The sequence below is a fragment of the Eleutherodactylus coqui genome, chromosome 6 (assembly GCF_035609145.1).
Source record: "Eleutherodactylus coqui strain aEleCoq1 chromosome 6, aEleCoq1.hap1, whole genome shotgun sequence".
NCBI classification, from domain to species: Eukaryota; Metazoa; Chordata; class Amphibia; order Anura; family Eleutherodactylidae; genus Eleutherodactylus; species Eleutherodactylus coqui.
Genome location: NC_089842.1, coordinates 85,507,728 through 85,533,330, shown reverse-complemented (window position 1 = coordinate 85,533,330; position 25,603 = coordinate 85,507,728). Strand labels below are relative to the sequence as shown.

Genomic DNA, 25,603 nt, shown 5'->3' with positions numbered 1-25,603 from the left:
CTTTATACTACTTTCACGAAAAGTAGTATAAACTAGTCAAGCCTATAGACCAGTATCCCATTGGCTCACAAATCCAACACTATTTTATGTTGGTTTGAGGATATAGATGTTTCACGATTGAACTGGCCTGTGCAAATTCTTAACCTGAACCTTATTGAACATCTATGGAACAAAGTGGAACGCAGGTCAGAAAATACAATCAGCATCCATCTTGTTTAAGAGAACTCGCCAGACGTTTGCAGGATGAATGGAGGGAAATACCAGCTGACGTGTATCAGATGTTAGTAGAAGGTATGCCACAGAGTATCTGATGTCACTAGGGACAAATAATATCCTACTAAGTATTAACCTATGTAAATAAACGCTACTTTAGATTTTTGCTTAGGTGTTCAATTACTTTTGGTAGGATAGTTTAGAAGAGATAGGGTATGTTCACACGCTATGGTTGAACATTGTATCTGAAAACTCACATATTTGTATAGGTGAAACCTTCATTTTGCATGCTTCACCTATAAAACTTGTGTGGCCAGTAAGTGCATCACAAAACTACAGTCCTTTGAGGTACAAGTGTGTGCAGTCTTCAGATGCGTGCACAAATACGAACTCCATTCTTTTGAATAGAGTCATACAAATAAGTAATGTTTTCCCTGACAGGTAAAAAAAATTGTGGCATGTCCTATTTTTTCGCGTCCCTCGGAACGCATCGCTCATTGTTTTCAATGGGACAGTCAAACACATTGCATGCCATGCGACATGATGTTTCCCATTGAAATCAATGGAAAACACTTGCCGATCCTCCAAGTGCCAGAGGATCCCAATTTCACTGAAGTGATCTGAGGCATTTTTGCATTCCACACCTCTTCTACGCAGGTAAGATACACGTTGACAAGCGCAATATTAAGCTGGGTTTCTGAGCCCATATCGCGCCCGGCCGTGTGAACATAGCCTGAAAGTGACATGTTTTCTGTCCAATAATATTTTGTCTTGTTTTCATAAATTAGTATTTTGTGTGCCGAAATGATATCCTATGCTGCAACATGACCTACATTATTGTAAGTATTTTCTAGGTATCAAAAAGAATCTCCATATTTGATATTTTCCCTGAAGACAGCAGAACACAGGTGAATTAATGCATTGAATACAAGAATACTGAGGAACGGTTTCTTGGGCAAGCTGGAAAAAGTGACTCAATGGAAACTGATTGCATGGGGAAATCCAAAGGACTAGTTATTATGAAGTTAGCAGGTTTCCCAAAATTGCATCAAAATAGAGTTGTTTTGCAAAATCTGGGCACTCTGCAATGTGCAAGTAGGAGGAAAACCACAGCATGTGAACACAGCCTGATGGTGCCGACCCATTCACATGGGCATATGCGCATTGTAGACAGGATTCTCCGTGTGCTGTCCGATACCCGCAGGCTGTGGGCATTGCATATCCATTGCTGGTCCATGATGTGAAAATACACCTGTGTGTATAGCCGAAATGACTCTAATGGGTCCATGTGCCGTGAAATACCTGGACAGCCCATGGGTGAGAAATGTAGCCATGGGAATGGGCCATCATTGTTAACAGTCCCATGATTGACAACAAGGGCTTCTATTCTTCTATTTTCTGCATATTGTGCATGCACATTTTTTGTGCAAATACGATTGTGTGACACAGGCCTAACTGAGGCTTACCCCAGGGGGGATGGGCCCTTACTTCTGAGCCAACATAAGCAACAATAACTTATTACGAGTTTCCTCATTGATTCCTAGCTTGGCTGGCTGTTGTGCCGGCATTTGGAGGTTATATAACTAATAGTGATGAGCGAGCATACTCGCTACGAGCATTGCCCTTAGCGAGTACCTGCTCGCTCGAGACAAAAGGTTTGGGTGCCGGCGGCGGGCAGGGAGCTGCGGGGAAGAGCGGGGAGGAACGGAGGGGAGATCTCTCCCTCTCTCCCCCCCGCTCCCCCTGCTGACTGCCGCCACTCACCGCTCCACCACGTCGGCACCCGAACCTTTTGTCTCGAGCGGGCAGGTACTCACTAAGGGCAATGCTCGCTCGAGCAATTGCCCTTAGCGAGTATGCTCGCTCATCTCTAATAACTATCCTATACAGTAGAAATTATTTATTTTTCATTTTTTTAAGTCATTTTATGGGTTAAAAATCAAAAGGTTTGTGGTAAATCCCTTAAATTCTTAATTTTGCTTGTAAGAAGCCTGAGGTCAGCCATGGGTTTTCCCAGAGCAAACTGTCTATTTAAAACATGTTATCACCACAATGTCTTTCTCAATGGTAGTTTCCATAGGAGATATATTGACTGGACTGTTTTCTTCTTTTTAACCTCATCAGGATGAGAACCCCTCAAGTACTGGAGAAGAAGCTTCAGTGGAGGTCAATACAGTTCAGTCAGTGGATGAGGCTGCCATCATCATCTCAACAGTGACTGACCTGCAGAACCAGAGTGAGGAGACAGGGGGCACTACGAGGGCTATTATTCCCAGAGTAGCGAGTACTAGATCTGACCTTACAGTTATAGCAAGGCTGTGGAAGAAGTAATATAAGGCTGCTCTCACACAGCCCGCTTTTTACAGCGTTCAGCGCTAAATGCTGTAAAACGCCCCCATTGATTTCAATGGGGTCTCGCAGACGAGCTTTCGAAACGGCGTTTTTAACGCTGCAATTTTCTAGCGCTGTCCGCTCTATTTTCGTGTGTTTTAGCGCTTTTTAGCACACCTCATCATCCATCACAATGAGGGGGACGTTAAAAAACGCTGACAAACTCTGTAGAATGTCTTCGCAAATGCCACACGAAATCGCAGTAAAACGCTGTGGTTTTCAATATGGCATTTTGTGAACGAATGTGTGAGAGCGGCCTAAGGAAGGGGAATACAGGTTAAAAAAATCCCCTTAGTGGCACCATGATGACGATGATTAGCTATAGGAAATTTTATTAGACCAATCTCATTAATCATGGAAAATACAGCAAAACGGCGTATACACTATCCTACCAAAGTTAATGGGACAACTCAGCAGGAATCAGAGGTGGTATTTATTTTCATATATCAGTGGGGCTCCTCTGGCCCGAATGACATCAGATACTCTCTGTGGCTCACTTTCTGCTTCACTTCTGATACACTTCCTTCTATTCATCCAGCAAACATCTGGCAAGTTCTCTTAAAGATGGACACAGTTCATATTTTCTGAATAGTGTTTCAGTTTTTCCCAAAGATGATTAACCCTTTCCAATCCACTGTCTGACGTCTAAAGACATTCTGATTGAAGGCTGTACAGTTCCGATGTCGGATGTAGTCCGGCAGGGTATTCTTACTGTGGATTACTGGCTGCTCTGTTGTCGGGGGTCTCTCCAGCATGTCACATACCGCAGTACTAGCCCTAGCCAGCAGATGGCACCAATGTATAATGGCAGAAAGAGAAAGCCCCCTAAGAAACCCTGAATCCAAGATTGGATTGCAAAGGGTTAATAAGGTTTAGGTCTGGACTCTCTGCAGGCCGGTCCAATCGTGGAACATCCATATCCTCAAACCATCCTGAAACAGTGTTGGATTTGTGACAAGGCGCGTTGTCTTGTTGGAAGTATGGCTGACCATTCCCAGAGTATTGTCAAATTGTTAGCAGCACATTATTGTCTAGGATGTCAAGGTTCACCGTCATGTTCATGGTTCTCGTCACTACAACCAACGGACCAAGACTGTGCCATGTAAAACATCCCCAGACCATAACAGAACCAACAGAACTCTTGGCACAACACAGGCAAAAGACGTTTCCCAGGCTCCTCCACACCCAGATATAACCATCTAATTTGTAGATGGAGTAGTGTCATTCCTCACTCCATAGAATGTTCTTCCATTGAACAACTGTCCAACGACAATGCTCCTTGCATCATTGCAGACGGGCGATGCCTTGTGCTTCGTGATGGATGGCTTGTGTGCAGCGGCATAACCCGTATATCCAATAGCGTGCGGTTCCCGTCACAAACTGTGGCTGACACCTCCAAGGGTCTGCATATCTGGCATAGTTTAGGGCGCATGATATGTTGATAAAACACAATCCATATTTATAGGGGTGTTTTTGGTAGGATAGTGTATGGTCATGAGAAATTTGGCAGCTGCTTATCTCTTTTTCACCTCCATGTATTTAACATGCATTGTGTTTTGAGCCATAATAGGGAAATGGTGGGGTAAATTGCCGGCTGAAAGAACCTATAGTGGGCAGTTACTGATTAGTAGCCTTTTATCTGCCAATGTTGCGGTGGATTTACACAGTTGCTGCCTTCCTTTGGAATGCGAGGTGGATCATTATTCGGCAGCTAAAAGGTTAAACCCAAAAAGTTGTTATGTTGTCGGACTGGGATCCTGGGTTTAAACATTACATTTTTGTAGTGACACGATATCTTAACTTTTTCAGGGGAGTTGTCAGTCAGTTCTGGATTCAGGTGTATGGGTGCCGTTGGACAGTACATTGCCATGGTCTCCCTAAGCCCAATGAGTCTTGATATTGTACCTTCCTTTGTTTGCCTGGTGCTGACACCATCCTGATGATAGTCATTGGACTAACGCAATATTGTCTCCTTGATTAGACGTTCTTGGATCTGAGACTTTGTGCAGCTCAGAGGAGAAATCGTCCCTGTGCTCCCTCCATCGTGTGTCCAGAATCCTCGTCCACATCTCCATCATCCTGTCCATTGTAGCAGCGTCTCTGTCTGTTCTTCTCATCTGTAAGTAAGAGAAATGCATTCAGCCTCTCAATAATACCATGTTATTTGTCACCATTTCTGCTTGTGGGAATCTGGTGGTGTCACTGAAGCACTGCAGGGCAGAAGAGCTTGTTGGCGCATCCTGGCACACAAAGGCAGGGGCATAAAAGTAGGGGGTTCAGAGTTGGAGTTGGGGCCAGAGGAGGCCTTAGAGGATATCTGTGCTATAGATGGCAATTTACAGTTAGTGGTCCTAATGCAGATTAGTTCTGAATATAGCTCTTAAAGGGGTACTGTCATTTGAAAAAATAAATTAATACTTAACTATTCCTGCCCAGGCAGTCTGCTCACCATATCTTCTCCTCCCCGATCTTCTCCAGTCCCCTGGGTTACCTCACCACAAGCTGGCCGGATCCTCTTCTTGTTGCTATGATGCGTTTATTCTCTGCATTCTCCTTCCGGCAGGGCATTGTACACTACATCACTAGTGCCGTAACATTCACTGCCTAGCAAGGAATGCCGATCTATTACCGAGACTGCGCATGCGCGCTGTCTCGCCACGAGTGTTCATATACTATTGTAGAGAGACAGCGCGCATGCGCATTCTGGGCAATAGCTCAGCACTCCCTGCTTGGCTATGAACGCTATGTCACTAGTGGCGTAGTGTTCATTGCCCAGCAGGAAGGAGAATGCCGGCAATGGACGCTTTGTCAGTGGAAGAAGAAGAATCGGACGGCTGGAGGTGAGGTGACCCGGGAGGACTGCAGAAGCCAGGAGAAGATCAGCGGGGAGAAGATGCGATAAGAAGACTGACAGGGGAGGAATAGGTAAGTATTTAATTTTTGTTTTCTAATGACAGAACCCCTTTAAGCATTTCCACTCTTCCCCCTGCATTTCAGAGGGAAAAATGGCAGACAGTGGACTCCCTAATAATGCCTGTGAAAGGGGTATTACACCCCACTGGAATGTAGCAAACACTTTTTGGTACAACACTCTTAGTGATTACTGTCCCTTTAAGAGATACATACTGTAAGTATAATGGTTACAGTCCTAGAAGAGGTACACAACTTGATGGTTTCTTTCACAGCTGGTGGGCACACTCTCTTATTAGATAGCAGAACAGTTGCAAAAGAATTCTACATTCACTCAAAGAGGTCTAGAGGTCAGGTTGAGCTCACGACATCTGACAGCTCTTGCCCAAACCTTCTGAACTTGAGGTTGTCTTTATATTTTGCATTGAAATATTCTACTCTCTGACTTCTGCTGGCATTTCTCGCAGTACAGTATTTCTATTACCCTGTGATACAACGAGCCTGTCCTGACTATTTGGAGGCATGTGTTCCCTTGTTAAACTGCTCTCATGCAGATGGTGCCAACCTCTGCCCACCTAGCAGACAGCCAAGCAATCGGACCCTGGCCAGTGGTGAGAAAGGGTGTGACGATTGTTGGTGGTAGCATGTTCAATCTATGTGGTGTGTAGATTAAGAAATGCTATATTACATTATGTTCTTCCTCCATTCACATCTAAAGCTGCATTCATAATGGTTAGCTGTGATTTGAAGTCCATCAGCACTACGCCAGCTATGAGGGACTATCACACCTACTCTGGTGAAGTGAATGGTGGGAGGTGCAGTGTTTTTCCACATCAGACGGGTTGTATGTTTTCTGGTGTAAATACTACATTAGCCACTATAGTAAGCATGCAAGACCCCAAAGCAGCAGAGAATATATAGAGGATGTAAGAAACAGTAGCTTAAGAACCAACAGGAAAATGGCAGAATTTTGATAGCATCATTTGGTGTGATTAGAGTATAATACATTATGTCACTGATGATTAATGAGAAAAAACAAAATATACCATAAGCAAACAATTATCTGAGCTTTTGACAAATTGTGATGCTTTTTGTGTGTGTGCATGCGAAAACAGATATTTGTCACCATTATGCTCTGATTATGGACCACAGTGTTGAGCCAAGGAGAAATATGACATCTTAGGCCACTTTCACCAGTGGCTTATTCACAGTAAATACCCACTAGATCCGCAATAGCCAATGGTATAGATTTGGCTGCCTTTTTTATTTCAGATCTGCTGCGAGATGAAACTCTTGTATTTCAAGAATTGAATTCCGCAGCATAAATAGTGGATCTAAAATCTGTAGCAGTTTTCAAAAATACAGCAGATTCGTTGCAGAGATTTTTTAAAATCCCCTCCACGTTACTTGTACTAAAAATGCTATGGAATTTCTGCAGCAATTCCGCCAGTGGACATTCCACAGCATTTCTACCACGTGTGAAGACGGCCTAAGATGGCTATGTTCACACAGGGCGGAATTTGCTGTGTGCTGTCCGCAGCTGATCTGCAGCGTAAATCCACATAAAAAAAAAAAATCGCATAATTTATTGTGGATTTTGACATGATTTTTGATGTGGAGTTTGGTGCAGAATTTACCCCCTCATTTGAAGAGGTGGTATCCGCACCGAAAATTCTGCGCTAAAATTGACATGCTGCAGATCCAAAATCTTCTCGGCAGGTCAATTTCCACAGCAGATTTCTTTGGCTGCGTGCGGACAAGACTTTGAAAATCTCATTCACTGTGCTGCGGATTTGCTGTAAGGTCCACACCGCAAATCTACTGCAAATCTGCCTCATGTGAACATGGTCTAATACCGTGTTTCCCCAAAAATATGACAGTGTCTTATATTAATTTTTGTTCAAAAAGGTTTAACATTTTTACATGTATAGCTGCCTGGACACTATTTAAATTGACTTTTTTAATTAACTGTTAGCAGGGCTTAATTTTGGAGTGGGGCTTATATTTCAAGCATCCTCAAAAAGCCTGAAAAATCATTTTGTATCCTCAAAAATTCTGGAAAATCATGCTATGTCTTATTTTCGGGGGATGTCTTATTTTCAGGGAAACAGGGGTAGTACTGGATTTTCAGTGCAGACTCTGCTTCTTCAAATGTGGCGGTGAATTCTGCATCAAATGCCATGTCAAAATCCGCCCAAATGCTGCAGTTTTTGATGCAGATTTTGCGCTGCTGACCTGCTGTGGACAGTCAGCAGCAAATTCCACCCCATGTGGACGTAGCTTAAAGATATCATTGCATCCAGCGTATATCCAACCAATGAATATTGTATCATCTGGTTGTATTATCAGAATACAGGAACCCAGTCCTGCTGGTGACAGGCGACTCCCTGCTCCAGGTATACGGTGCTAACACTGGGACGTATTATACTGTGTGTCACCAGGGCTGGAAGACCTACCATGGCTGGATGGTGTGCAGAGAACTGGGGTTCAATAGGTAATAAAGGGGGGCTTCTTCTGCCTGATTCTTCCTTTATTGCCATAATTCTTTTTTTATTGTCTTGCTTCTTTATGATTCCAAACCTATTAGCCTACCTGTACTAAGCAGTTTACGATGTTTCACTAAATTGCTGACTTTTTTCTTCACTGACGGGCAAAGTGGTCATGATGTAGTTTCAATCAAATTTATTTAGCAGAGTCTGAAACTTAAGCAAATTTTGATCCAAATGTACGTTTGCGGATGGCAAACACAGATCTGACTTTCCAATAGTTCCAGATTTATTAAGAGGTATGTGCCTTTTAATAAATTAGGTGCAATCTGCTACAACTATGTCCTTTACTTGAGCTACTTGCACACAGACAAATTTTAGGTTGCACCTGATATTCTCAGGCACAGCTCGCATCGGACAGCACAAGCACATCTCGTCCATGTGCTGCCTGATGTATGGGACCCCACACATGTGCTATTTTCATCTGAGAACAGGGCAAGAATAGGACATGCTGCAATTTTTTTTTTACTCATACTTTCCATTCGAGTAAAAAAAACAAACATGTACATACACACATTCAGGTAAATGGGTGCTAATTCTGTCCAATTTTCGGACAGAAATATTGTTCGTGTGCAAGTGGGTGGCATAATATATGCCAGTCTTAGTAAATGTGGGGCAATGAGTACGATTTTGACAAAACCAAATCTGTCATTTTTTTGCTGCAATATATAAGTTTATAGACATGCGGTGGCACAATAAGATGTCTAGAGGGATGGCCAAAATGTATCATGCCATATGCATTATTTCATAGAATCCTAGAATGGTAGAGTTGGAAGGGACCTCCAGGGTCATCGGGTCCAACCCCCTGCTCAGTGCAGTATTCACTAAATCATCCCAGACAGATGTCTGTCCAGCCTTTGTTTGAACACTTCCATTGAAGGAGAACTCACCACCTCCTGTGGTAACCTGTTCCACTCATTGATCACCCTCATTGTCAAAAAATTTTTTCTAATATCTCATCTATGTCTCCTCCCTGTCAGTTTCATCCCATTGCCTCTAGTCTTTCCTTGTTTGATAATAGGTATCCGGGAGCTGCTTTATCTCCCACTCCCTAGTCAAATAAACATACGTGCTCAGCTAATCTTAAAAGGGTTATCCGAGGACTATGTATTTTTTTTTACAAAGCTGCCCAATTGTATTGTATATTGTAGAAACATAGCAAAAGCCATACTACCCTTCCTTGCTTTCCCTGCAGCTTGTGGTCCATTAGCATCTGGTCCTTACTGAGCAAAAACATACTGGGTCATGTGATCGTTGCAGCTAATTGATTGAGCTGGTGACTGGCTGCAGCAGTCACATGACCTTGGTGTCAGTGACATCATCACTGGCTCCATGCGCCCGGAGGTGAAAAGTACTTGGGACCAGGCACCAGTTGGCCATAAGCTACAAAGAAAGCAGCGAAGAGGAGTATGGCTTTTGTTATGTTTCTGCATTATATTGGCCAGCTTTGTAAGAACTACACAGTGCCTGGATAATCCCTTTAACCCTTTCTAATCCACTGTCTGACGTCTTCCTACATTCTAATTGAAGCTTCTACAGCTCCAATGTCAGAAAATGTCCGACAGGGTATTTTTACTGTCTATTGCCAGCCACTCCACTGTCGGAGCCTCTCTGGTGCACACATACTGGCTTTAGCCAGCAGATGGCACCGTTGTAGAACAGGAAAAAGAGAAAGCCTTTTAGGAAACCCTTAATCCAAAATGGCAGTGAACAAGCAACAAAAACTTGTTTATTGGCTGATCGCATCTTTTGTGCAGCCTAAGGCTTCTTTCACAGGAACGCATATCGGCCGTCCGTTTTCACAGCTGGCCGATATACGCTATGTTGTAAGTGAAAGATTGGGTGAACGGGCCCACAACTCAAACGTTCGTGCGTCTGTCCATATGGCCTGGTGAGGCCGGCGCAAATGTGCCGACCTCACTAGGCCATCTCCCATTTCCCCTCCCTCCTCATTGCAGGCTTACCTGTCTTCCTCCCCTTTCATTCTGTGCAATGGGAGGGGGCGGGGCCAAGCACCAGCCCACCCCCGCCTTCTCCCATTGATGGCTATGGACAAGGGGTGAGGAGAGGGCAGGCACTTAGCTCCACCTCCACCCTGCCCCTTGTCCATAGCATCAATGGGAGGAGGCGGAGCGGCGCTTAGCTCCGTCCCGCCCCCTCCAATTGCGCAGAACGAAAGGGGAGGAAGAGGTAAGCCTGCACAGGTGGGGGGGGGAGAGGGAGAACAGAGGGAAGGAGTTTAGCAGCCACGCTGCTAAACTCCCTCCCACCTATCCCACCTATGGCGGCCCGACATATTCCGGCCAAAACATAGTTCGAGAACTATGTTTTGGCTCCGACAAAAAAACGCCCGGCAGTATATTGGCTTGGCTGGGCGTTTTTACGCCTCACCAATATGCCCATGGGATCTGATGCATTGGAATCCATTGCATCAGATCACAGCGCATATCAGCCGGACGTAAAAATGCTGGCCGATATGCGCTCATGTGAAAGAAGCCTTAGGCTGGGTTCACACGGGGCGGAATTGCCGTGGAATGTCCATGCGGACTTTCTGCGCAAAAATTCCGCCCGCACTTTTAATCCCGTGATTAGCCAGCAAAGTGGACCAGATTTGCAAAAATCTCGTCCGAATGCTGTGGCCAAGCCGCGCTGGAATTGCCATGCAGCGCGGAAATCAAAGACGCAGTATATTAATTCTTTCTCAGTTTTCGCAGCGGCCTCTCTCCTCTCTGTGGAAGAGCTAGCCACAGCGGAATGCCAGCGGCAAAGCTGCTCCAAAATCTGGGCTAAAGGCCACGGGATTTGAAGCTGCGTTTATCCCGCGGAAATCTTGCGATTTTTCCGTGCTGTCATTCTGCGAGATTTCCGCCGGATTTCAGTCCTGTGTGAACCCTGCCAAAATAATTGTTTTCAACAGCACGCCTTCCTCTGTTAACGGGGACTGCTCCGCTGATAGAGATTAAAGTGAATAAGGGGGCAAGCAATTGTGTGAATCATCGTTCGACCACCAATACTGTCTGATTGACCCGTGTGAAGACCAAGGTGAATAAGCGCAGATCTGGATGCTCAATGTTAATGTTGATAGATAGCCGATATAAAAAGGCTTTAACCCCTTAAGGACATGGCCTATTTTGGCGTTGAGGACCAAATGATTTTTGGTATTTTTTCATCTCCATTTTTCAAAAGCCATAACTTTTTTATTTTTCCGTCGACGCAGCTATATAAGGGCTTGTTTTTTGCTTGGCGAACTGTAGTTTTTATCGGTGCCATTTTTGGTTACATAGACTATATCGTAAAACTTTTATTATTTTTTTTATGATCATAGGGAGAGAAAATGCATTAATTCTGCCATAGACTTTTTTTTTTGCTTTAAAGTGTTAATTATGCAGCATAAATGACACAACACATTTTTTTCTGTGGGTCGGTACGATTACAACGATACCAGGGGTTAAGGGTGCTATTAGGAGAGCACCGTTAATGCTTGAGTAATAGTGCTAATTTCTGGGCTCTACCTGCATTTGCTAATTCAGTGCAACAGTTGTCAGGAAAATGCAAGAGTTAGGGCTCCTGCACACTTGCGTTTTTCTTGCGCGTTTTTTTCACGCGATTTTCAATGGGACTTTCTAATGTTAAAAACGCATCGCAAGTTGTTGCTTTACAATTTTTGTGTGATACGTTTTTAACATTAGAAAGTCCCATTGACGACCATGTTAAAAAAACACAGCGATACTGCGTGAAAATACGTGCAAGAAAAACGCAAGTGTGCAGGAGCCCTTAGCGGCAGCTGCTAGCCCTTGTGCAATAGCAGTCTAAGCATGTACATTTGGTGGGGCTTTGCCTTATTGCCTTTGGCATTGTCATATATGTCTGTTAGCATATGTGGCCCGTAAAAGTTGTCCAGGTACAAAACCGTTAACAAGGCTGTCCCCAAACCATTACATGATGTTTATAGTACTGTTGTCCTCTTGAAGAACTGTTGGGACCCTTCAGGAACCATGACCTCTATACCCCCTATGGTTACACAGCCAGTGGCCCACTATTGCCCTTCCACTGAACTACTTCAAGTTGGTAGAAGGGCCACAAACCCATGGTAGGCTAATCCTAACCCTTCATCCCTCTTCAATCTTCAGCCCTTTTGATCACTTTATTTGTTTTTGACCTTCAGCTTTTACTGGCACAACCTTCTTAAAATCAAAGTCGGGGTCAGAGTTGCATAAAAACTCATAAAACCTTCTCCCCTCACCAGCCACACAGTATTATCATCACCGCTGCCTCTCAGTGCCACAGAGCCCGCTTGCCTGGAATCCTTTGCTGTGATGAATAAAACCAGTGAATCTCCCAGCAACCTGGATGGATTCCTACATCCTGTGTAAGTCATGCATTCAATAAACTGACACCAGGGGGCGCTAAGCTTCCAAAAATTGTACTACTATAATGTATTTTGTGAGTGTGGTCATTAATTATAATATGTAGTCGTGCTAGTTGGAGGTTTTGTTATATATATTGATATATTATCGCTTTTAGTAGTATTACTATTATTTTTATTCTTTTTTACAGCGAGAACTGTCCAAATGATTTGGGCGTATCACTGCAGTGCACAGGTGAGAATGGAGCCCCATTCAAGTGTTCTCTGACAGGACCGCGGACAAGGGGTAGTCAGCAGTGGTAGAGGCAATATCTGCATCCCCCTACAGGGTCACATCAGAATGCCCCCAACTTTAGTGGTTGTCACTATGTTCATGAATGCTATGGATATACATAAGCACTCTGACTGATGTAATTACATGGGCATTATGGCATTACTTTGTAAACTGTTCTGGATGCGATAAACGTATCTGATATGAATGTTCAGGAAAGGAGAGAGAAATCAAGTCAGCCTAGTATACTAACAGATCTGAAGGGCGATGCTTTCTGCAGCTTGGCATATACAGTGATGTGTAGAAGCTGCAGAAGCTAAACAGTGCATAATTTAAAATTAAACCCTACTGAAAAACTGATTTTCAGCCCAAAATACATTCAGTTATGTGAGAAAAATTGCTACCAAAGATGTCCATAACTTTAAACTATAAGCAATATTTTTCGCAGGACAACCCCTTTACGTGCCTCAGGCAGAAGTGTGCCTCATTTAATGCCTCTATTTCCTGGTGGAAATGCTCCCTTTAGTCTATTCCATATATATTCATTTATGCCCTGGTGCATGCACCTTGCTTAAGTGCTTGGCACAGGTATGTCCCTCTCATAGCAACAGGGGAGCAAAGAGTTATACTTTACAGTGAACTTCCACTCTTTTTAATATACCTTTATAGCAATGTAAGCTACATATTTCTGATACGGCGCTCCAAATCCCTCGGCATAGATGGAGACATAACATATCATGTTGGCTAGTTATAGCCACCACTAGAGGGAGCTAATTAGCTTATTGCATACTGTTGTGTTAGAATGGATTTAAATGTATAAACATTGTACATGTAGTGAAATCTACTTGATGGTGACTGCAGACAGTCAATGTCATTTCTATCTATGTGTCTATGCACAGGATTTGGAGCACCCTATCAGATAAACGAGCTCCAACTACTATAACGATCAGAATATTTAACCACTTTAGACAAAGATACAAAAAGAGTGGACATTCCCTTTAAGTATGCTCAGAACGGTTATTTTATATGTGCATACAATCAAATATGTTTTTGGGCTCACTGTCCCTTTAATATGTTGAGCAAGTCATACTCTTATAATCATACACAGCTCTTGGTAACACATTAAGATTAGCAACTTGCAAAGGGAAAACAAATTTATAATTTATAGCAAGCGCTTGTAATGAATAATTTATGTAAAATAACCTCACTGATATTTGCTCTGTAATAAATTTTAACTCCAAACTCATTAGCTTCTAACTTCTCTTTGTTTCGAACTCAGGTACAAGCTTGACAAGCTGATTTGTCCCAATTAGGCTACATGCACACAAGTGAGAAACTTGTGCGAGTTTTGTGCGCTTCGGGACACAAAATTTGCGTGAATTTGAACTCCATTCTTTTGAAGGGCGTTATTCACATGGGCGATTTTTTTTTTTTCCCCATCACAGTGATGCTGCAGGGTTAAAAATTACAGCATGTGCTATCTTTTGACATCCCCTTGGAATGCCTCACCAATTGTTTTTCATTGGAGCTTTAAAGATATTGCATGGCACCTGCATGCTATGTGATGTGCATGCAAGTGTGATGTGATGCTTCCTATTAAAATCAATGGGGAAACACTTGTGATTCTCTAGTGCGCGTGTAACACGTGCCTGAGGATCGCAATTTCACAAAACTGATGCAAGGCGTTTTTTAATTAAAAGTGACTCACATACGCATGTAGAGTGCATGTTGCCAATCGTGATCTTGTCCCAATATTGCATTCGGCCGTGTGAATGTAGCCTTAAGGTGGACTCACCTAGTGTAAATACACCACAGACAAATCCGCTGTGTAAGGCCCCCTCACACAGGCGCTTTGTACTGCAATTAGCGTGACACTTTCACAGTACAATGCTCCCGTTGTTTTCATTGGGACTTCTCACACAGGCGCTGACAGCTGCTCGATCGCCATGCTTTTCAGAACCGTGATTTTCGAGCAGTGCATGTTCTATTTTTGGGCGTTTCAATACGGTGAAGTTGTCAGCCTCCAAGAGACCATGTCTTGCTGGTAACAGGGTTGAAAACCCCTCCTCCAGCAAGAGATTGCTCTGATTAGCTCTCGAGCACCACGCTCAGTCAATCAGAGCCAGTGCTCGATAGACCAATCACAGCCATTTAATTAGGCGGGGTTTTCAATCCTGTTTCCAGCAAGAGTTGGTCTGTCGGAGGCTGACTACTTCACCAAAGCCTGCAGGAAACTCAGAGAGCAGCGGCGGGGACCCGGACGGCGCCTGCTAGGTGAGTATTCCTTTTTTTCTCAGCTTCCTTAGCTGCGTTTTTGTAAACGCCCGTGTGAGGGAGGCCTAATTCACGTCATATATGTAGATGTTGATGCAGATTTGCTGCAGAATTGCTGCTGATTTGAAAAAGGCAAAATCTTCAGCAAGTGTGTGGTAAGACATGAGTACAATCTAGGTTCACACCTGCATTGGAGGCCCCATTCAGAGCCCCCAACGCAGCCTCATCATAAAATCGTGGATGAAATAGCGCAGTTATACTGCTGGAGGTCAGGAGGGAAGCGGAATAGACCAATTATAGTCAAAGAGGTGTTCTTGTTTTCTGCCATTGGACAGATCCAGCTTTCCATTTTCTTGCTCCTGTGATGGAGAATGAAAACAGAACGCATAATGGTGGTGTCAACCTACATACAGGAACTGAATTAAAAAAAGAAAACAAAATCACAAAACTAAATTCTGTGCCACAAAATTAGAGACAAAACAGGGTGGTGGTGTTTCAAAAATATATGTTCTCTGTCTCAAAATGCTTTTCTGTGTAACAGAATGGTCTATGTTTTACTTTTCTATTCTGTCACATAAAAGAATACCGTATTTTGTGTTACAAGATGGTATTTTGTGATACAGCCGTTTCCTGTACCCATCAGGTGTCGGAGCTCAATGGACAATATATTTGTTTTATTGTTTCGTATGAGAAAGTACATTTTGAATGTTCTGATCTTCTGCTTCTAAGACATTTTTGGGGCGGCCTTGTCAAAATGGTCCAGAAGTTATTGTTGATGTGTGGCTTTAAGTATTTGCATTTGGCCTAAATGTTGAAAACTATTTACTTTCTCATCCTGCTTCTTGGGAAGTGTGCATTAGACAAGATCTAATGGGCTCAATGTAACCCACAGATTTGGGACAATAGCTTGAAATCTAGTTATGGGTTATCGTGTGTTGGAACGTTCTCACTCCCAATTTATTATCTTCCTGGTACAGACTGTGGTCGTTCTTCTGCTGAAAGCCAGCGTATAGTTGGAGGATCTCCATCAACCTGGGGACGTTGGCCGTGGCAGGTCAGCCTGCGCTGGGATGGACGACATGTTTGTGGAGGGTCCATTATTTCATCCCAATGGGTGATGAGTGCAGCACACTGCTTTGTCCTGTGAGTTGTATGCTCATCTTTGTTGAGTATTGTGTCTATGTGACGATCATCAATATTAACAGGATTCCTTGTCTTATGTTACAGATCAAACTTCCTTACTGTGGCAAGGTGGAAGGTCCATGCTGGCTCTGCCTCCCTCAATCCATCAATCTCTCACTCTGTCCGGAGCATCTACTACAATGGACTATACAACCCTGAAACCAGTGACTACGATGTTGCTCTGCTTAAAACAAGTCAGCCTATGGGCTTTTCTGGTGAGACAAAGCACCCCTGTGGCTTTTAGTGTAGTATAGTTCTTGTCCTCAATCTGGCATGTACCTGAACGTAAAATTAAAAGGGTTTTCTGGGACTTTATTCAGTGGAAGCTGCGCCTACAATACCAACCTGGGCCAGTGCATTGCAAACAGAGCTGTCTGCTTATGGCTCTGTCTGCAATGTCAGCAAGCCTGGTGAACAGCTGATCAGCTGGGATCGTATGCAATGGACCTATGCCAATCAGCTATTGATTAGCTATCCTTAGTATAGGTCCAGGACAACCCCTTTAATAGAACTATCAGGCTATTGTAATTGAGCAAGCAAGTCCTGAAAGATTGTAATTGTAGATTTTTAGACTTGAGCTATGACATAGTTTACTTAGGGTTCAGAGGAAGAGCATGTCATAGTGACAAACCATGCCTTCTATATGTGCCGATTTCAGTTTCCGAAGGTGTATCCTAAGTAAGAAACTTTTGGTACCACCTCCAAACTCTTCCAGGTTCTGTAGCCTGAATCTCCCATAAATCCTGAAGTAAAGGAGTTTCCCAGGTTTAGGAAACATGGTTGCTTTCTTCCAAAAACAGCACCAACAAAGCTTAGGAGAACTGGGTTGCAGTACCAGACACAATCAGTTGACTGGTGTGATGCCATTTTTTTGGGAAGAAAGCAAGCATGTGTTACGTCCAAGCGGCGCACTAAAGCACCACGCCTCAGCACGGACGCAGGATCGTGTCCTAATAAAACCGCAACAATTCTCATAATGTTGCATAGACCAATTACACCTCTCCAGATAAAGATGGAAGGACACCTGTGCCTTACTGATCAGGGAAAGTGAGGAATCCCTGTCTAAAAGCAGGGTGATTGTCCCGATAAGGATCATCTGGGACCTGGCTATCCCTGACAGTGATTCTGTCATAGAAGTAAATTAGATCTGTTTCACATTACTTGTTTGTTACAAACCCATGCTGGCTCTAGTTAATTACTCCATTTTCATACAAGAACTTGCATCTATGCAGTTTAATAATTTGTTCAAAGATCTTTCCCGGTATAGAAGTCAGGCTCATAGGCCTGTAGTTTCCTGGATCCACCTTCTTCCCTTTTTTGAAGATAGGGACAACATTTGCCCTTTTTTCCAATCTTCTGGGACTTCTCCTGTTCTCCAGGAATTTTCAAAGATTATGGCGAGTGGTTCAGCAATTACCTCTGCTGCTTTCTTTAGTATCCCAGGATGTAATTTATCTGGACCTAGAGACTTGAATTCATTTACGTTAGCTAAGTGTTCCTTCTCTATATCTCTGCTTATAGATAGCCTGCATTCTTTTATTCTCCCAATAGCACAGGGAAGATCAGTTGATGTTACATCTACTTTCTGAGAGAAAACAGATACAAAATAGGAATTTAAAACCAATTCACCATGTTCATAGATGAATGACTTCCTGTTTATATGGGCTGATTGTCATTTGATTTTTATGCCTGCATAAACTGAATGACGAACAATAAGCAAATGAGTTATTGTTCGTTGTTTACTCATTGGCAGTGCTTAGGCTGAACAATTATATTATGCATGGCAAATCCAATGATAAACGGAATGATAATAGTTCAGTATAAAAGGGCCCTTAGCATTCCTGGTCTCTTACTGTAGACAGAGGAGTGGGGAAGGGCTTCTGCTCAAGGTAGTTGCCTTAGGCTGGCAGTTCACAGGCGATGATCTGCCGGCGATAAATCGCCGGCAAATCATGCTGTGTGAAGCTTTCCATAGTGTTGCTTCTCAGCTCGCCAGATCTAAATCCCGGCAAGCCGCAATTTGCCGAGATTCTCCACAGTAAAGAGAGACTGAGACCTGTCAGCGCTCCCACCTCGTTCCCCGCGGCGGAATATCGCTAGCGATATTCCGCCTCGGCTGTGGACAGGGAAACCTTACAGCCAGGGACAGTTCAGACCTGAGTTTTCTGAGAAGAGGGCAAAATAGCTTATGTCCTGGAGACATAAGGAGGAATTCTTTATGTATTTCTCACGATTTTTATTACAATACAAGACAATGTAGGATTAAAGGAAATGAGGGTATTAAGATAGGAATTCTTATAATTTTCTTCATTTTGTGCATATTTATTTTACATTTACTGCACCATTAAATACCAATGGATATAGAGATGGTGGTTTCACATCTGTGGCAGAGTTTCCACTTTCCTGCCTTGTTCATGGAGCAGGAAAGGAGAATCCCTGCTTTCGATCAGTTCTGCTTATGGATGGAACCGAACAGCGCCGGACGGACCAGATTTACTATAACGGGGTCCGCCTCCTTTCCGTCCAGCTGCCCGCCATGTGGGCAAGAGAAAAAGTGCTGCATGGATTTGCAGCAGACTCTATGGCTGGAAGTTGCAACACAGATATGAAATCGGCACTGGCCTAACTATAGGAAATGTGATTGCACCCGCGCCCAGAAACATTAGGGGGCCCATAAGGCCTCTCTTCTCCATACAGGGAGCCCAGTACTATGAATAAAGCATTAAAGTTGGGGGCCCTGTTGCAGGTTGTGCCTTGGGGCCCAGGAGCTTCAAATTACACCTCTGCATTAAGGGGTTAAGAGAAGTTAGGGGCCCCAAGATAAACTTCTGCACTCTAGCCAATGAGCCTTTAGCTACACCCCTAGCCGGAATTTTATATTTGTTGCTTGCAGTCACTTCTCTTAAACTTATCTTTCTGCCAGAAACCCTGCGGCCTGTATGTCTCCCCAGAACACGTCAGCAGTTCCTGACAAGAGGGAACTGTTGGATCAGCGGCTGGGGACATGTTAATGAGGGAGGTAAGGTGACAAGGTGGCATTAGGCAATCAATGTTTTATCTGACATTCAAAATATAAAGACATTAATAAACCTCTTAAATAATATTCAAACAGAATAAAAATCTGATAATACAATACATTTTAATATTTTATGTAATACGAATGTCAATTTCTTTTATTCCATTATTTTTGGTTTACATTTCTTTATATATGTAATATGTTTCCATTATTTTTGTGGTGTATTCCCAGGGCAGTTGTCTCCAGTTCTCAGAGAGGCCAAGGTACATCTGATCAGTAACCATCTCTGTAACCAGTCCTCCTATTACGAGGGACTGATTAGTGCTCGAATGTTATGTGCCGGTTACCTGGATGGAAAAGTTGACTCATGTCAGGTATATTATACATTGTAGTACAACAGTTTCTTTTTCACACTTCTATAGATATTTGCATTAGTGACTTTGTTAGAACTTTCAGACATGAGAATCTTATATTCACATAGAGATGAGCGGTGCTACAGAGGTGCTGCTTGTCTCTTCCTGTAGAAGCCCTCTGTCACAGATCACTTTTTTTCTACAAGAAGTTCACTTTTGTGTATTCAGGTGCATTTAGAAGCAACGATTATCGTTCAAAAAATCTTTCAAACAAGCGAAAGTGAACAATAATCATTGGGTCTGAACCTGAGCCAATGACTGAACTACAGAAGACAATCGTTCACTTTTTGTTCATCATTCATTTTCTGCAGGCATAAAAATCATCGTTGGCTCGTTCGTTTATGGTTCAGTTTAAACAGCAATCATTCAGTCCCCCTCATTTACTTCTACAGGGAGTGAATGATTATGAACGATTTGTGTTTGAACGAGCCAACGACGTATTTGCCTCTCTGATCAGACTGCACGAGTGCGAACAAGTTAGCGGTGACGTCACTCGCTCTTTCACTCGTTCAAATGAGAATCGGCTCGTCTAAAAGAAGCATTAGCTGCTGATTGACTTATCATGCTTTCTCTTCAGGATGAGATTCTTCATAAAGTGCAGTGTGTAATGTACAGTATAGTTCTATAATACACGTAAGCTTATAATACACAACTCAGATGCTATAGATCATAATAACATACTCTCTAGATACTGCAGAAAATAATACACACCTAAGCTGCTGCAGGTCTTCTTTTTCAAAATTATGAGGGTGTTTCATATAAATTAATCAATTGTGTACAGGAATCTCCCCTTTGCTCTTCAAGAAGAGGTTCTGCAGCAGATGAGGTGTGTGTTATAAAAGCCCTGGTGTAACTCAGAAACATATCTGTGTTTTTAGGATCCAATCCCATTTATATTAGGCCACTAATCCTCATGTACTAAACAGGGAAATTATTTTTTATTTAATGTTTCATTTTGGTTAATTTTCTGCACAGACAAATGCTGTGCGGACCGAGACGTAGTTTAGTCTGTACTGCAGAGATTCTAGCTGCTCTAATGTGAATAAGACTTAAAATCAATTGAAATTTCATCCATGCTATATAACTTAAGTTCTGAATTAGAGATGAGCGGGCATACTCGCTAAGGACAATTACTCTGGTAATCTCGCTGGAGGCTCCATTACTGACATGTCCACCATTCACTAGAAGAGGGTCCCAGCAGTTGAGAATGTGCGTTTCTGCTCTATTTGAAGTCTAAAGGCCCATTTACACGAAGTGATGATCGCTCATCAGGACCGCACGCTGAGTTCTCCGTGGGTAGTGCTGATAGCATTGTTTGCCGTTGGAGAACAAAGGAGCTGAATGGAGATAAAAGCCCTGGGGCTATTAACTGCATTTAGCTCAAGGCGTCATTTGCACGCTAATAAGCTGTTAAGTAGCTGAGAAGCTACTTAATAGCTTCTGCAAAATGATCGCTCAAAGCTGTCACTCAGGCTTCTTTCCCACAAGCATATATCAGCCAGCCGATTTCACGGCCGCCCGATATAGGCTATGTTGGGAGAGATAAAATTGGTGAAGGACGCACAAATCAAACGTTTGTGCACCCGTTCAGACGGCATAGGTCCCAGCGCATATGCGCCGAGACTACCATGTCGTCGCCCCCTTTTTTCCACCCTCCCCATCAAGGCTCCGCCCATGTCCCACCCCTTGTCCACAGCCAGCAATGGGAGGAGGCGGGATGGGCCTGTGCTATGCTCCACCCCATCCTGCCCCCTCCCATTGCAGAGAGCCAGCGGGGAGGAGAAGAATGGTGAGCCTGCACGGGGGAAGTCACGCTGCTAAACTCCCTCCCACCTGCGGCCGTTGCCATAGGCTCTCATAGGAGCCCATGCAGCGGCCGACGTATTCCGGCCCAAAAGATAGTTCCAGGACTATCTTTTGGGCCCTACGTAAAAACACCCGGCGCTATATTGGGCTGGCCGGACGCTTCTACGTCTCAGGAATACGGCCATATGATCTGATGCATTGGAATCCAATGCATCAGATCACAGCGTATATCAGCTGGCCATGAAGACGGCCGTCTGATATACGCTCGTGGGGAAGAAGCCTCATACTGTCGTTTGAGCGTTCATCGCTACGTGTAAATGGGCCTTAAGAGACTGATTGAAACAATCCAATACAGCACTTGGCTATTTCCGTCAGCCCCGGAGACTTTGAATAGAGCATCAGCACATACATTCTTGACCACCATTCCAGCCCAGCCCCAGCATACAGACATTTATCACCTCTCCATAATAAACTGCAAAAATTATGTAATAATAAAAATGGATATTTATTTTTTTTTTAATTATATATTGGGGAAAAGATAATTATTTGATGCAAAACCAAATCCATGTACGGTCATTTTTGAAAAATTGTGTTGAAATGATTTTTTTTCATTGGATTTATATCCATCAAATAATCAATTTTTTCTGAGTATATTACAGTCAGTAGTTTTTCCAGACTCCTTAGGCCACGTTCATGTGTGGCATACTTGTTGCGATATTCCATACAGGAGGATGGGGAAGAAGTCAGCACAAATTTTAGGGCATGTTGAGAATTTAAAAGCCATATGTGTCGGCGAGTCCTGGATTTTCTCGATGAATTTCAAAATCTGACAAATACAGCGACGAAATGTGAATTTTTGCTGCGGATTTGCCTGGTATGTGTGAACATGGGTATAATTACAATTATGGCTCATTATGTGGTGATACCTAAGTACATTTTCATGCAGGACTCTAGGAAAGCTGGGTGACAACCTCTATGTGAGTTATAGCAGCAACTATATAAATCGGCAGCCAGCTTTCCCAGAAACAGATCTAGCTCAGGAATGGGTAGATTGTTGAACAACAGGAAAAATGAGGTCTCATAATCATCAGTGATTTGGTTATGTGATAGCAAGACTCATTAAATATTCATCCATCAGCTATAGTAATAATATTGCATACAATATATTCTGCTTTTATATACAGTTAAATCTGCAAAATCATGATTAGAGATGAGCGAGCATACTCGCCAAGGGCAATTGCTCGAGAGAGAATTGCCCTCAGCGAGTACCTGCCAGCTTGAGAGGAAAGGTTCAGGTGCCGGCACGGGTGACAGGTGAGTAGCGGCAGTCAGCAGGGGGTAGCGGGGGGGGGGGGGGGGGGGAGAGACGGAGAGAGAGATCTCCCCTCCGTTCCTCCCCGCTCTCCCCCGCAGCTCCCTGCCCCCCGCCAGCACCCGAACCTTTCCTCTCGAGCGGGTAGGTACTCGTTAAGGGCAATGCTCTCTCTCGAGCAATTGCGCTTAGCGAGTACGCTCACTCATCACTAATCATGATATAATGGGACATGAGGTCACTGATCAGGGTTCGGCGTTAGCTCCAGATACCAGGGCCAAGTGGACTTGTGGGGCCCATGGTCATTTTGGTAAACATGTTATACATGTGTCAAACTAAGATTTGGGTAGAATAGGGCCCATCCATAGGCCCACCTACACCTACACCCTTTTACCGACCTTTGTCCTGTAAGTATTATCAGGTTCTTGTGTATACTAGTAGTTGACGCCATTCAGCCTAGCAGTGACATGTTTTCTCACCAACAATATGATTGTTATTCAGACTGTTCAAGACAAAGTCATAAACCCAGCAGAGATAAGACGCCCAATCTAAATAGTAAAATCATTAGAAATAGTTTCTATAGGTTCAGAGCTAGTGGGGTGTTATGTGGCAGGTGTGTTACTTCATAGGATCTACTTGTCTATGAGGTACGTCAGAATGTGAAGGAAAATATATGTCCATGCACTCTCCTATATGGAAGGGTTTATGGTACAGTTAATGTTGAGCTTCCTGGTTCAGATATATTGTGGCAGTAATCTAGAAAAGCAACAGGCATGGCACAGAGAAGAGTAGTGGGATGTAGCCTGGAGCGCCCCCCTATAACAATAGTCTGGATGTGTAAAATGCAGAGCCCACTATAATAGCAGTCTAGCAGTGTAGTCTGTAACACCCATTATAATAGCAGTCTAGCTGTGTAGTCTGTAATACCCTTTATAATAGCAGTCTAGCTGTGTAGTCTGTAACGCCCTCTGTAACAACAGTCTAGCTGTGTAGTCTGTAACGCCCTCTGTAACAACAGTCTAGCTGTGTAGTCTGTAACGCCCTCTGTAACAACAGTCTAGCTGTGTAGTCTGTAGCGCCCTCTGTAACAACAGTCTAGCTGTGTAGTCTGTAGCGCCCTCTGTAACAACAGTCTAGCTGTGTAGTCTACAGCATCCCGTATAACAACAGTTGGACTTTGTAGTCTGCAGAGCCGACTATAACAGCAGTTAGCTGTGTAGTCTGTAACGCCCTCTATAATAACAATCTAGCTGTGTAGTCTGCACCATCCAATATAGCAACACTTTGACTTTGTAGTCTGTAACATCTCTTATAACAACAGTATGAATGTGTAGTCTGTGGCGCAAATTTTCAATGTTTTCCAATTTCCTAAAACACAATTTTTTTCTCTACATAGGGAGACAGTGGAGGACCCCTTGTTTGCCAAGACGGCGGCCTATGGTGGCAGGTTGGCATTGTCAGCTGGGGAGAAGGATGTGGGAGACCCAATCGGCCAGGAGTGTACACCAATCTCAGCACACTTCTGGACTGGGTATATCACCGCCTTCAGGTAGGATATAGTGTATAGGCGGCTATGCCATATGTGGTGAGCAAGCGTTCTTGTACATGGGATGACTGTTGAGGGCTTTGGCATGCAACAGCCATCCCAACAATTATCCCTTCTGTGCTTTTTCACAGGAGTTATAAAAATAAAAATCCGCGCTCAAGGGATCAAGGTTTCCAAACTAAATATACGTCCTTCTTTATTAATTATTACAATAAGCGAGCAACGCGTTTCGGTAACTTATACCTTTTTCAAGCTCCTAACAAACACCATAAAGACACAAACATATATAGGGACTTACATAACCACAGAATTATTTGCAGCCACGCCAAGGAGCTGCTCCACAATCAGGGGGGCGGGGGGTGAAGCCTCCTGACTAATCCTTACTTCACAGGTGAACGGCACTTGGAACGCACGTTGTGTTCCACGTTTTTCAATAAAACTTTATTTAGACTGCTGACAAACAGCAGGCTCCGTCTAGCGCTACGTAGACACTAGTTATAAACTAGTAATAATCTCTTCATTTTCAATAATACTCTCTCTCCTAAACAATATTCAAAGGATTAATGAATACATATTTTACTATTTTACTATTTGTAAGGAGTGATAAAATTCTTGTTCCTGCAAGAAAAGTCCGCGAAGGATATTCATGGTGATATGTCGCAGACATTGGGGGATCAGTTACTTTCATGTTCTACTGTTAAGAACTGGATTGACAAATTTAAAACCGGCCACTTCGGCACCAATAATGAGGAACGTCCCGGACGACCGAGAGAGGTTGTTGTTCCGGAGATCATCGATGCTCTGCACAGCCTCATACTGGAAAATTGGCCAATTTCAGCTAAAGGAATATCAGACATCATGGGGATTTCTCGTAAACGTGTTTGTGTCATTATCCATGAACATTTGAACATGAAGAAGCTATCTGCAAAGTGGGTCCCCAAATGTTTGACAACGGATCAGAATAGCATGTGAGTGAAAACTTCCTGGTTCATTTGTCAGCCTTTCTGGACTGATAAGAACTTCCTGGATCGACTGGCCACTATGGATGAGACCTGGATTTATTTGTATGACCCTGAAACCAAGGAGTAGTCAAAAGAGTGGAGGCACAGTGGTTCTCCTCGCCCAAAGAAGTTTAGGGTGCAAAAATCAGCCACTAAGGTGATGGCGTCTGTGTTCTGGGATAAGGAGAGCGTGCTGCTAGTCGACTACCTTCAAAATGGTTCCACCATCAATGCAAGGTATTACATTGAACTTTTGGAGCAGTTGAAGGAAGCTCTGAAGGCCAAAAGGTGCGGCAAGCTGTACAAAGGAATCTTGTTCCTGCAAGACAACACCTCCGCTCACACTGTACAAGCGA

General features: G+C 43.4%; 1 protein-coding gene and 1 long non-coding RNA gene across 5 annotated transcripts in view; one reads left to right on the top strand and one right to left on the bottom strand.

Annotated features, from left to right (window-relative positions):
- The window catches only part of LOC136631380 (tryptase gamma-like), a 29,362-nt gene that overhangs the window by 2,248 nt on the left and 1,511 nt on the right, over window positions 1-25,603 (top strand). The window contains exons 2-13 of one of the 4 annotated variants that reach the window (XR_010793007.1): window positions 1,068-1,121; window positions 2,338-2,449; window positions 4,586-4,723; window positions 5,982-6,125; window positions 7,864-8,008; window positions 12,307-12,429; window positions 12,618-12,661; window positions 15,949-16,114; window positions 16,199-16,368; window positions 19,077-19,172; window positions 19,406-19,543; window positions 24,097-24,184. Coding sequence is in view for 3 of the 4 variants with exons in the window: in XM_066605657.1 (XP_066461754.1) it covers window positions 1,068-1,121; window positions 2,338-2,449; window positions 4,586-4,723; window positions 5,982-6,125; window positions 7,864-8,008; window positions 12,307-12,429; window positions 12,618-12,661; window positions 15,949-16,114; window positions 16,199-16,368; window positions 19,077-19,172; window positions 19,401-19,543; window positions 24,097-24,249 (1,488 nt within the window). In the remaining variant the exon portion in view is untranslated. Of the gene's footprint in view, window positions 1-1,067; window positions 1,122-2,337; window positions 2,450-4,585; window positions 4,724-5,981; window positions 6,126-7,863; window positions 8,009-12,306; window positions 12,430-12,617; window positions 12,662-15,948; window positions 16,115-16,198; window positions 16,369-19,076; window positions 19,173-19,400; window positions 19,544-24,096; window positions 24,250-25,603 lie in introns of those variants that run through there. The other 3 variants (XM_066605657.1, XM_066605658.1, XM_066605659.1) reach the window with 3 other exon arrangements.
- LOC136631381 (uncharacterized) overlaps window positions 4,641-25,603 on the bottom strand; it is a 67,913-nt gene continuing 46,950 nt past the window's right edge. Inside the window, exon 3 of the long non-coding RNA XR_010793008.1 lies at window positions 4,641-4,721. This is a non-coding gene — a long non-coding RNA (uncharacterized lncRNA). The remainder of the gene's footprint in view (window positions 4,722-25,603) is intronic.